The sequence below is a fragment of the Microplitis mediator genome, chromosome 6 (assembly GCF_029852145.1).
Source record: "Microplitis mediator isolate UGA2020A chromosome 6, iyMicMedi2.1, whole genome shotgun sequence".
NCBI classification, from domain to species: Eukaryota; Metazoa; Arthropoda; class Insecta; order Hymenoptera; family Braconidae; genus Microplitis; species Microplitis mediator.
The window spans coordinates 20158620-20171529 of NC_079974.1; the positions used below are offsets into that span (position 1 = coordinate 20158620).

Genomic DNA, 12910 nt, shown 5'->3' on the forward strand with positions numbered 1-12910 from the left:
TATACGTTTTTAAATAAAAGAATTAATATTATTATTATTATTGTTATTATTAATATCAATATTCAAGCTGGTGTTGATGTACAAAATTTTTTTTTACAACTACATAAACATAATTTTACTTTTTAAAATTATACATATATATATATATTTATATATATATCAATATGAATACTTATAAAACAAAATTAATAATTAATTAATAATAAAATGGATACTTAATTAAAAATAAACGGCAATTAAGGCAGAGACGAGACGAGTTAAAGCCTAACATAATAACAATATTTTATTTTTAAATTTATCCCTTCTATTTTAATAGCAATAATTAAATGTTTTATTTCAACTTTAATCAATAATTATAATTATCGGATTTTTATTTATTACAACTATATTATTATTGATAATTTAGTAAGTCACTCGACTCCAAAGTTTATCAATAGTCTTTTTTTTTTTTTTTTATTATTTTGTTTACTTAATTCGCCTTAATTGTGTTACAATGAAAATCATAATAAATATCACCTTCATATATTTTTTAAGTCTTCTGGCATGTCATTCTTGGGATGTTTATTTTCAAAATGTTGTTTATACGTCTTGGGATCTGGCATCTGAGCCTAATAAGAATAATATTATTACGAATTAAGTATATATTAACTTTACATAATAATTATCATTAGTATAACACGATAATTAATTTTGTCATTAAATAAATATTAAAATCAAGGAATTTATAATTATAAAAAAATATCAATACCCGGAAGTCAACTAACGTCTACTAATCTTTGGATTTTTTTTTAAAGAATCAATTCCCAAAAAAAAAATAAACAAAAATATGCATATGTAGAAAATTTAAAAAACTACAAGTGCAAATTTTTGTAATATTTTTTTTTTTTATAATCTATTATTTTGTGAAAGAAATCAAAAAATCATTAGACGTCGATTGACTTCAGTATCATAAATTAGCAGACAATTTACAATTTTTGGATTTTTTTTCAACAGATCAATTACAAAAAAAAAAAAAACTAAAAATATGCAGATGTAGAAAATTTAAAAAATTATAAGTGCAATTTTTTGTAATATTTTTTTTTTTTATAATTTATCATTTTCAAAGAAATCCAAAAATTATTAGACGTCGATTGACTTCAGTATCATAAATTAGCAGACAATTGACAATTTTTGGTTTTTTTTTCAACAGATCAATTACAAAAAAAAAAAAAAAAAAATATGCACATGTAGAAAATTTAAAGAACTGCAAGTGCAATTTTTTGTAATATTTTTTTTTTATAATTTATCATTTTGAAAGAAATCAAAAAATATTAGACGTCGATTGACTTTAGTATCATAAAATATAAACATACTTTACAAACAGCACAAACATGAACAAGTGCTTTCTGTGCAGCTTTTTTTTGTTCATTAGCACTGTGGCCCTGTTGTTTTTTTAATTTCGACATTTTCTCAGCAGCTTTTGCTTGCGATTGAATTTTTTGATGTCCTCGTGCCATTTTTACACTTCTCCGATTGTTTCTAATTTTAAAAACAAGTAAACAAATGAATAAATATTTAAAACAAAGACACTTTATTTATTTCTAAGTTAACAATAGTGAAAATAAAATTAAAATTTTATAAATGTTCTAGATACACTTGACCCAAAAAAAAAAAACTCATCACGAACATTCGAAATTTACGACATATGGATACCTGTCACCGACTTAGTCAATTTAATTAACAAATTGCCGGTAATTTTAAAAATAAATTTTGTTCTTTAATGAACTTATAATTGATTAATTACAAATTTTTAATTTTTATCAATAATTATTATTTTAAGCGGCATTAAATTTTGTCAAATCTTACCTGTGTACTCGAAAGTTTTACAGAAGCGGTTATCCAACTCCAAGTACCGATTACTCCGTTATCTCAAATTATTAATTAATCAAAAAGGTCTCTAAGAGATTAATGGTGCGTAAAAAATATGTTTTTAATTTATAATTAAATATGGAAAATTATTAAGCGACAAAAGCTGTGAGAAAAAAAATTATGATGCTTTTCATTCACGTTTTTAGTGAAAATTTTTTTTTCATTCCCTAGTTGCGGTTATAGACTTCAGCGCCAGAGGCCACTAGATCATCTAGAAACTTTTTTTTTTTTTAGTTTTATTTCTTACTCTAGTTTTTTTGCTGCAAATAAAATTTAAATGATAAATGCTTGAAATTTAAATAAATAAAAAATTAATGTAATGTTTAAATAAATTTTACAAATCAAGAAATTAATTGTCGTCATATCATGATTACGCTTAAAAATTATTGGTGTGAATGTAACTGACAAGCGGGAATTTAAAAAATTCAAGAATAAATGAATAAAATGTATGCACCCTTATTAATTACTCTTATTACTTACGCGGAAAATTTGAATATTTGAAAAATATATTTTTAGAAATTGGAGAAAACTAAAAATCGTACGTCAAAATAAAATGGCGGTAGAATATGATAAAAAAATATTTAAAAATTAAGAAAAAACACGCAAGTGTTTGAACAAACCTTGGTGGGGAAATAATATGCAGAAGGGTGTCCTTATACACTTGGAGATTTAATTTAAATTGCTCCAAGTGTATGGCAGCCAAAAAAACGTCACTTGACTGCTATTTCCCACCAGACGATGCCAGATGATTTTGCTCAGGAACTTGGAAGTTATCAGCATCAGCAATTCGCAACACTTTACACTAGCACTGAACACTTCACTGCACCATAGACACTTTGCACAATTTAAATTAACAAAAGATAAATTTACCAGACACTGTACAATTTTACACGAATTAAGTGCCAACTTGGCGCAAAATTTCAAAATTGAAATTAAATAATTTCATTAAAATTTATATGTATCAGTTAATTATATTAATTAGACTACCAAGTAAAATCGAAAATTTATATTTTCATTAATAATCTATTAATTATTATCATTACTCGCGCGGTAAATTTAAATATTCGGAAAATAAATTGTTAGAAATCGGAAATAATTAAAAATCATGTCAAAATAAAATGGTGGCAGATATTAGAAAAAAATTTTAAATATTAAAGAAAAAACACGCAAGTGTTTGAACAAACCTTGGTAAGGAAATAATATGTAGAAGGGTGTCCTAATACACTTGGAGATTTAATTTAAATTGCTCCAAGTGTATGGCAGCTAAAAAAACGTCACTTAACTGCTATTTCCCACCAGACGATGTCAGATGATTTTGCTCAGGAACTTGGAAGTTATCAGCATCAGCAATTCGCAACGCTTTACACTAGCACTGAACACTCAACACTTAACTGTACTACAGACACTTTGCACAATTAAAATTTTAAAAACACTGCACAATTCAATTAAACAATGACTATAAGCAATCAATTTTATGGATAATTCCGTGAATTAACTGCAATACTGTGTTTCAATTTAAACGTAAAGAAGAATCTGGACGGCTTGCAGGCACACCGTCAAAAGTAAAAATTTCAGAAGTATACCAACTTCAGAAACTCACAGTTAGGAATGTAAAAAATAAAGATGGTTCATAATTCAGAATGACAAATTATCACCTTGTCAAAAACATCGAATCTCTAATCTTTATATCAACACATACTCAGAATTTACAATATTCATTCTTTCGTAATAAAGAATTAACAATATTTAGAATGACAATATTTCAGAAATCCAATGCTTCCGAAATATTCAAACTACGAACGCCAATTCTTCAGAATTACATTTTATACGAATGACCATTTTAGTAAAATTTTCTAAGTTTTGCTGACAGTCGGTATTACAGACTTTTCTTATGAATTTACCATTATCATGTGAGTGCTTTGGCGGATTGATTGGGCTTAAAAAATTTGTATGAATCGTTGTGTAATAATTATATATGGATTTAACGAGTTTAATTTGTATGAAACGATTAAATTGAATGTACTTAATTAGGATAGAAGTGCTATTTGTGGCCAGTGTTTTATTTTTGGACCTTTAATATTTCATTTTAATTAATGGAGAAGTATAAAAAAAAAAAAAATTCATTCTAATACAGTAAAAAAAATTCCCTTTGAGTGAATTAAAAAAAATTCATTATATCATCACGTACCTTGCATATTATTTTATTAAAATTTTTGAAGCAACCAAAACTGGCACTAAAATGGCCACAAATGGTACTTCTATCCTATATGAATTATAAAATAAAATTCAAATAAGATATTAAAAATTATACACGGATCAATGTCCAATAGAATAAATTAATTATTCTTGAATTATAATTATTATTTAAAATATTGGACCTAATAAAACATAAACATATATGTTAATTATAAATGTATAAATAAAAAATACATCTAGATTTGATTCAGGCTGTATTTTTATTCATCACACAAGCATTAATAATAATTAAGTTACAATAATAATAATTTAAAAATTCTCATAGAATCCAATCACATGCGACAAAAACGGCATTGAAACCAATACAGTCTATAAGATTCTATGCGGTTTTTGTCGCACTCTCTAAAACTAAATTAGTGAAAAATCACTAATTACTTGTGAATATTCACTAATCTAAATTGTCCAAAGTATACGACTATGAATTAGTGACTATTCACTTTTTGAATTAGTAAAAATAACCACATATAGAATTAGTGAAAATTTCACTAATTGAATTAGTGAAAATTTCACTAATTGAATTAGTCAAAAATGGACTAATTCACTTGTTAATGAGGATTTATTTGGAAAAATATTGTATTTTTGCTAATAATGTTGTATCAAAATTTTTATTTAGATAATTATTTCAGCAAGAACATACATATAAGTTACATTAAATAATACACTTTGGTTATAAAAAAATTAAAAATAGTTATAAAACACAAAGAGATTTATAAAATCAATAATTAAAAAACTTAATTAACTGAAACACAGCTGTTATCGTCATCATCTTCAGAACCATCATTTATGTTAATATTTATTATATTTACGTGGACAGAAGATACCACACTGTACGGGTGCACGTCCATTCCATATACGTAGAAGTCCATAAAATTATAAAAATTACGGAGACTGTGAGGGTACTCGACGTTTAAAACGTAAAATATTTTGTATAAGACGTCAAAACTTATGACCCGATTGCCTTTATCTTTTACACTGATGAACCACCCATCTCCGTTGATAAAAGTGCAGTCACGAGACTGTCCACTTACAGCCACTAAATAAGGTTGAACGCTCATTTTACTTTGAGCAGTAACACTGCTTACTAACTGGTCTAAATTAGTACCTTCCTAGAAATGAAAATCAATATAAGATCATTTAAATTATTATCATAACAAAGTATTAGAAAGATTAATGTTGTCAAGAAAAAATACACACTGGTTCAAGTCTAAGTAAATACTGATTCGGAAAATCTAGTTTTAACGGTTCCTCTTTTTCATTGTCCTCATTGACTTGCCTCTTTCTTCCCTTTCCTTTTCCTTTTCCTTTCCCTTTCGGTGTTTTCACCGAATTGCATACGGGAAGCAGCTCAACAAGAACTAATAAAGCTCGTAGATCGTCTATAGCATTATAACAAAATATAAAAATCAATACAGTCCGATGGTTTTTTAAGTAAAATATTTGTATCCGAGTAAAGAAATACCATTAATCATTTGATGATTAAGAAGTTAAAATAATTATAACAATAGTAATAATAATAATAATAATAATAATAATAATAATAATAATAATAATAATAATAATATAAATAATAAACCACGAATTAGTGCATGAGAACAAAATTATAAATCATCATTTACTTACTGTCTCCAATATAAGAAGATGCTTTGTACAAAACTGGTCGATATTTTTTTGTATAGGCCAGGATTTTTGGAGTATAAATAGTTGGGAATTTTGATAAAAAATTATCTGCTTGCTTCGGAAATAATGCTTCAAATTCCAAATTTATCTAAACAAAAAAATTAATGATAATTGTTTTAAAATTACAAGAAAAAAATCGTCTCTACATAAATCTAACTTTGATATTTTAATTAGATCTGCATAGATCTAATTTTTTATAATGTAGCTCTACATAGATTTGTGAAGATCTAACTTTATCTACGTATATTTAACTTTAAAAGTAGCAGATCATCAAATTGTAATAAATCAAAAGATGTAATGATATCAATTTAAAATTAAAATATAAAAATGGCATCTATATTACATTGTAATTACACTATATAAAATTTCAATTGATTTTTCCCGAAATATCATTCTAAGAATAATCTTACCATTTCGCCATTGTAATCTATCAGCCTTGGATACATTTCAAAGATTTCGGTTATACTAGGATTAGTAGAACGTATCCAGTCTCGTCGAAAGTTTCTGGTGTCTTTTAAGTACGATATTATTTGCTTTTTATTGATCTCTGTGGGCATCTTTAATTTCATTGATGAAATCTATGAAAGATAAAACAAAAAATTTGAAATAATTATGCAATTGAAACTTGTGAAAGATGCATATAAATATTGTTAGAATATTCACCATTTCTCTGATCAATTCTTCAGGTAACTGGTTATCAGAACTGCTTGTAGATACATGTGTATTTTTATTTTGTTGACTTGTTTTGTATTTTTTTTTCGAAGGGCTCAAAGTTTTTCTGATTGTTATCAAGCGGTTTTCTATAAAACCTCGATTATTTGTTGATGTCTCATTATAATAGTGCTCCTGAAAATAATATACCTATAAGTAAAAATGTATGCATTTTATTAAATATAAAAACATACTTACATATCCTACATTAAGTTTAGTATCTTTCAGTCGAGGGAATTCGCTTGTTATTGCCTTGGCGAGGGCGAATTTAGCTTCTTTTGGCGGGTAACTTAAATTATGTTTAAGTGTTTATAGTAAAAAATATATTAAAACTTGTGACACACAAATAATATCATTCACTTACTGACTATCTTGAGCTTTAATCAACTCAGCGACCACTATCCGTATTAATGATTTACGATTTTCTTCGCTCCATGAGTCTTGAATTGATTCTAATATTGATTTACCCTGAGGATGATTGAGCAAAGTATTTTTGATTGTGCCAAACCGCTGTGTACATAAAATTTAATCAATAAATAATTATATAGATCGTTAATTATAATTGATCTTTTTTACAAGCTACTGAAATGAAGTAAAAAGTATTACTGAGAATGTATGTGGTGATTTCTGAACCACGACTGAGCTAAGATTGGAGGAATCCGATGACGATTTTACATTTATAAAAGACAAAGTAGGAGTCTGTTTAGAGCAAGAAGGCATATTCAATGGATGTCCTTGAATAAAAGTAGTAGATTTTTCAAAATTAATTTCGGTAGTTTTTGTCAACAATCCATCATCTTCAATAATATATGATCCATCTATATTTTTTTTTAGATTTACTGATTCAATAAATTTTAGAATACGTTTTCTTGGTCCCATTTTTATATTTAAGCCGATGAGATCTTTTTCCGATAGATCCAAAAATACTGCCCCATCAATACCTTCATCTAAAAAATATTAATATCAGTATGACGTTTAAGCATAAAAATTAAAATCATAAATAATAGTTAAGCAATAAGCGAAAATGAATATATTTGTGAATCATATTCATAGTTTTATTAATTAAAACGCATAATTGAAGTAAATTATATTAAAAATTAATAGATTTATATTAATTATGTATTTTTAAAATAAAAATTAATATTTTTAAAAAAATCACAAGTAGAAAGCTTGGTAAAACGAGCTTAGTTGAGAGGTGATGTGGAAAAAAAATAGAAAAAAAAATAGAAAAAAAAATTAATTAATTCTCACCACAAAGTGATGGCAAAGTATTGGGAATGATACGTCATAACAATATATGACGAAGACTAATATATAAGTCATTTGATTCTGGTTTCGTCCAACAACAGAATGGTTTAAAGTACGGAAGTTTACATGTTTCAATAAAAAGACCTGGATCATCGTCATTGTCATTGGACTCAATGTGGTAAGCATTTAAATTCGTATCAAATTCAGTTGTTATACAAACTGAAACTAAGAAATGTACATCGCTGTTTCTTAAAACAATAATTTCTTGAATACATCCAAACAGACATAAATTATCTTCTCTAGTAATTGAAGTTTCTAAGCATACATACAAGCCAACTCGAAAGTCAACCCCATTGACTTTTACAGAATTACAACGAAATACTTCATCAGTATCAATATAATCTAAAGAATGGAGAGATTCTCTACTTGCTGTATCTTCAACTGCAACAATATCTCCGTTAGACGCCATAAATCGATTAATTTTCACGTCAGCTGCACCCCACTTAGCGCTCTGACTACACTGACATAGTCTTATTAGCGTTTTAGGTAAATTTTTAAAGTTGTGAACATTTTGAGCACGAAGTCTAATGCCACCATGTTTTGCTTCATACCTCATGCACCAACGGTTTATCAAAGGTCCCATCCATCGGATACATTCTACATAATGACCCATATGATGAAACTTATTTATAGGATTTACATTTGGAAACAATATGAGGAAATTAGTATGAAAATTGGTAATTAGATTCTGTAGGCTCCTCAAATAACGACTATTAATTTTGGGAGCAAATATAATCTCCATTATTTTTAATAAATTTAATATAAGTGCCATATGTTTATCTCCTAGAGGAATTTTATCTGCCACCAAAAATGGAAAAGCTCGAATCAGACACCAGATTTGCATAGCTTTTTGGCTTAATGTATGTTCACTTTTACGAAGCATTCCATCAGTAAAATTTGCAGAAGGTTTATTTGTCATTTCAATAAATCCATATTGAAAGGACATAATTTTTCCATTAAAATATGCACAGTTAAATTTTTTCTGAACTAAAATATATTCATTTAACACCAATTTGATTATCATAGGACATATACCGCACAACAAATCATGCATCACGTCAAAAACTTTATTATCAGAGACATGAAAATATCGGGACTCATGTAAGCAGCATTCTCCTCGAAGGCCAGTTTCTGATTTTGATTCAGCTGAAAAATTATTTTGTCTAAGGAATGTTATATGTTGATCATAGAGTTCTTTACTTCGCTTCTGACCAAGCTCTAAACTTCCAGAATGTAAATCATTTCTGCTATACATACACATCCGACAAAAATGATTTGCTGATGGAGCAAGAAAATTAAAGACATCATGAACGGCCAATCCATCCCCACAAAATGCTGCGATAGAAGCACGAAGAACAAATTCTCCTTCAGTTGTTTCAATGGATATACCATCATCACTCTCTAAGTGACGTAATTCTTCGAAAAATGGAGCAAGTATTTTTTTAAATCCGTATTTCTTTGCATCTGCGTCAGAACACATTACAAGGACATGTATGGAACTTAATTCGGAATTTATTTGAGGTGGTAAATTCTGAATGGTATAGTAAAATATACCAAGTTTATGGACGCCAGTTTTGGAGCCTAAAGGATTGACAGTTTCCAACTCATCATAGTATATTTGTAATCTCAAAGCATGAGGATATCGTGAAAACAATGGATGAATCTCAAAGTATTCTCCGTCAACAAATGAAGCTAAAATATCGTCGGGAGATTTTTTTTCAGACTCCACAGCCTTTCGTATTTCTGGACTGGACATAACCAGAGTCAAAGTCGGAATAACCGGTACATATTGACAAGTTTCCAGGACCTGTTTAGGCATATAAGTTCCAGTACTTTTATCAAGAATACTGTCTATCCTATATCCAAGAGGGACCTCAATTGGCTCTATGTAGTGACAATGCTGTTTCAATAATTCGATTTGGCCATTTAAAGTTTTAAGTCCGTCAAAAGGGCTATCAAATGCAAATGCTTTGAGCACATCCTTAGCTTCATCATCGTGTAGTTGTCGCGTATTAAAAAATTGTTCCACCTTCTGTTTCAAGTAATCACGAGTATGAAACAAAAGTTGCTCACACTCATCCAGAAGTTCAACTAATAAACTTGTTGTCATTGAAGGTTTGCATTGAAATTTAGCAACCATTTGAATTACATATTTTCGTAAATCAAAGTTCATCACATTATCATCGTTATCATCGGGAATCAATGGCTCTTCGTCATCTTGATAATCGTTATCTATATCATAATTATTATCGTGATTGTTAATACCAACATCGTCAATTCTCTGACACTGAATATTAATATTAATTTCATTATTTTCTGGTAAAACTTCACCATAATTATTGTTCAAATGGTGTTTATTTATATGGTCTCTCAGAGTATAAAAATGATAAAATCGACTCTGACAACCATTTTGGCCACATCGAAAACCAGAATCCCCCATTCCCCGTTTAAGTGATAACCCATGATCATTTACAAGATGCCGGCTCAAGCCGTTCAATGCTCCTGGGATTTTTTGGTTACAAAGTGAACAATTTAATGACTGCATGTTTAATATTTTAATTAAGATCTATAAAAAAAAGAGCCTGAAAACGTATAATTGTTCATTTCAATAAAGGACATCAAATATCTAAGTATCTAACAATGAAGCTTTCTTGATCTTAAAATATATTATTTTATCATTTAAAGATGTAAAAATTGCAAACAAATCAATTTAAAATGCCGAAAAATTTAGACAAATTAATTATTTTTAACAGAAATCTGTTAAAAAATAAATATTAATTAAAAATAATAATAATAATAAATGATATGAACAGGTGGCTCATCATGATTTTCTGTTTCCCATTTGAATAACACGGGGAAAAAATATTTGAAGTTTAGAATTTTATACCTCGGCAATAGCTTATTGTACAGATGAGCTGAGGATATAATTTCTTAGGAAATCAAATGATCTAAAAAAAAAAAGTATCTTATCATTTTTTGATAAATTTATCTGTTCGAAAGTAATTGGAGCATGAACTTAAATTTATAGTAAATTTCGAGATCTTTTTACTTTTCCGGCGAAACTATCAGACTTATCACAAAATTTGATAGGTTTTTTTTTAGCCAATTTTATTCTTTACAAATTATCTCTGACAAAGTTTTTAAAAATTTCGCGTTGTTCTCAAGTTATTTTCATTTTAATCTCCAGCTCTTGCAATCGATCAGAACACTATTTTTTTAAGAGCTCAGCGTTAAAATGGAAATACCTGAAAAGTTATGAGGAATGGAAAAAACTTTATTAGAGATCATTTGTAAGGAATAAAATTGTCCACAAAAAAGATCTTATGACATTTTGTGATAAGTATGATAGTTTCGCCGGAAAAGTAGATAAATCTTAAAATTTACAATAAATTTGACTTCAAGCTCCAATAATTTTTGACAAGATTGATTTATCATGAAATAATATTAGACTTTTTTTTTATAGAGCGTTTATTTCTCTACGAAATTATTTGTACAATGTGCCATTACCGAGGTATAAAATTCCAAAGTTCAAATTTTTTTTTTTCCCATGTTATTTAAATGACAAGTAGAAAATCGCAAACAGGGAGTACTTACTATTAACATTATGGGCTCAAATTTTAACTGTGGTCATTGTTATGCTACTAAAATTTTGGAATGTGTCCTTAAAAATAAAAATAGATGACTTGTTTGAACCGGCTCAATATATATTCATATATACTCATAAATTTCAAGTATCTGTATGAAATACTTTCCAAATAATTGTTTTTATTTGTATTTAAACATTTTTTCAGTGTTTTTTGACTGGTATTTTTATAATCTAATTAAAGTTTCTTAACTTTCAAAAAAGTTGCAAATATAAAACACACACTTTTATCAAATATTTTGACAAATAAAAGTGAATAATGAATTATTATATATAATGAATTATATAATTTTATGTATATTAGAATTTAAATTGCCATGGTCATACCTTCGAAAGTTTTTAGGATTTCTTGATCGTCAATTATCGACTGTAATTGTGTAATCAGTTCATTTACACTCAACGATGAGAAGTCCATCACATATATTTTATTTATTCATGTAAATAATTTTATTTTAGGAATCTGCAAAAAAAATACAATTAGAATTAATATGATAAATAACAATTAAATATTTTCAATTTATGCCTACAATTTACTTTTGGTTGTTATTTTGTCAATTGATTAATTTAAAAAATACTACTCATCTTCTTGATTTACATCATTTAATTTCTATTATTATTATTATTATTATTGGTAATTAATAATAAAATTTTTTTAGCAACTTAATCAATTTAATTAACAAATAAATTACTTTAGTATGGTAAATATTTATATCATAATTATAATGCATAACCTTAATCTATTTTCAATTGTGGTTTTGATTAAGGTTCAGTAAAAAAAGTTAGAGTAAATATATTAAGCTATTAACAAATAACAAGATGTATTATTTAGTAACAATATTAGTTTTTTTTTTTAATAACTTACCTGAATTAATACTGTTCACTTGTATTTAAAACTTATCGTAATTAATTTTATCCTGAACTTGATAATTCAATGATAGAATAAAAAATTCTTAAGTGAGGCGCCACTAGTAATCACTGTAGAGAATCCGGGGAATCACTAATGAATTAGTGAATCTAATTCAAAATCACTAATTTTGTAGTGAATGTCAAGACCACTATTTCAATTAGTGAAATTTTCACTAATTTAGTTTTAGAGAGCAGTTGAGTGGATTCTATAAGAATTTTTGGACAGGGTATATACTGATATACATCAAGATTAGTTTCGATTAAAATTTAGTTTATTTAAATTGATAATATTTAAAATCTATAAACTATTTTTGAAAAGATGAGATTATATTGTTTATTCACATGTGTTAAAAAAATTATGTGACTAATTTTACGGTTATATTATGAAATTTAAATTATTATTGTAACTTAATTATTATTAATGCTTGTGTGATGAATAAAACTACAGCCTAAATCAAATCCAGATGTATTTTTTATTTATAAATTTATAATTAACACATA

The 12910-nt window shown here is 27.0% G+C and overlaps 2 protein-coding genes and 1 long non-coding RNA gene across 7 annotated transcripts; 1 reads left to right on the top strand and 2 right to left on the bottom strand.

The window, feature by feature from the left end:
- Positions 1–439: 439 nt before the first annotated feature.
- Positions 440–1986, bottom strand: LOC130669348 (zinc finger protein 706-like). Its single transcript, XM_057472169.1, has 3 exons — positions 1846–1986; positions 1353–1518; positions 440–608 (listed from the first exon to the last, which is right to left on the bottom strand). Exons 2-3 carry the CDS (start codon positions 1494–1496, stop codon positions 519–521), a joined length of 234 nt encoding a protein of 77 aa, XP_057328152.1. The 5' UTR covers positions 1497–1518; positions 1846–1986; the 3' UTR covers positions 440–518.
- On the top strand, positions 547–2060 carry LOC130669350 (uncharacterized). Its single transcript, XR_008990161.1, has 3 exons — positions 547–637; positions 1630–1730; positions 1820–2060. It is a non-coding gene; the product is annotated as an uncharacterized LOC130669350 (long non-coding RNA).
- A 2702-nt stretch (positions 2061–4762) lies between these two features.
- LOC130670103 (uncharacterized) lies at positions 4763–12475 on the bottom strand. Of its 5 annotated transcripts, XM_057473307.1 has the most exons (10): positions 12366–12475; positions 11831–11963; positions 7159–7499; positions 6917–7062; positions 6751–6841; positions 6505–6687; positions 6252–6419; positions 5785–5929; positions 5359–5540; positions 4763–5270 (listed from the first exon to the last, which is right to left on the bottom strand). In XM_057473307.1, exons 2-10 carry the CDS (start codon positions 11916–11918, stop codon positions 4896–4898), a joined length of 1719 nt encoding a protein of 572 aa, XP_057329290.1. In that variant the 5' UTR covers positions 11919–11963; positions 12366–12475; the 3' UTR covers positions 4763–4895. The 5 variants fall into 5 exon arrangements, with proteins under 5 accessions (XP_057329290.1, XP_057329291.1, XP_057329289.1 ...); XM_057473308.1 differs by lacking the exons at positions 11831–11963; positions 12366–12475 and adding an exon at positions 7804–7944; XM_057473306.1 differs by lacking the exons at positions 4763–5270; positions 5359–5540; positions 5785–5929; ... (2 more) ...; positions 6751–6841; positions 6917–7062 and adding an exon at positions 7804–10092 and having other exon boundaries at positions 7362–7499.
- Positions 12476–12910: the final 435 nt, after the last annotated feature.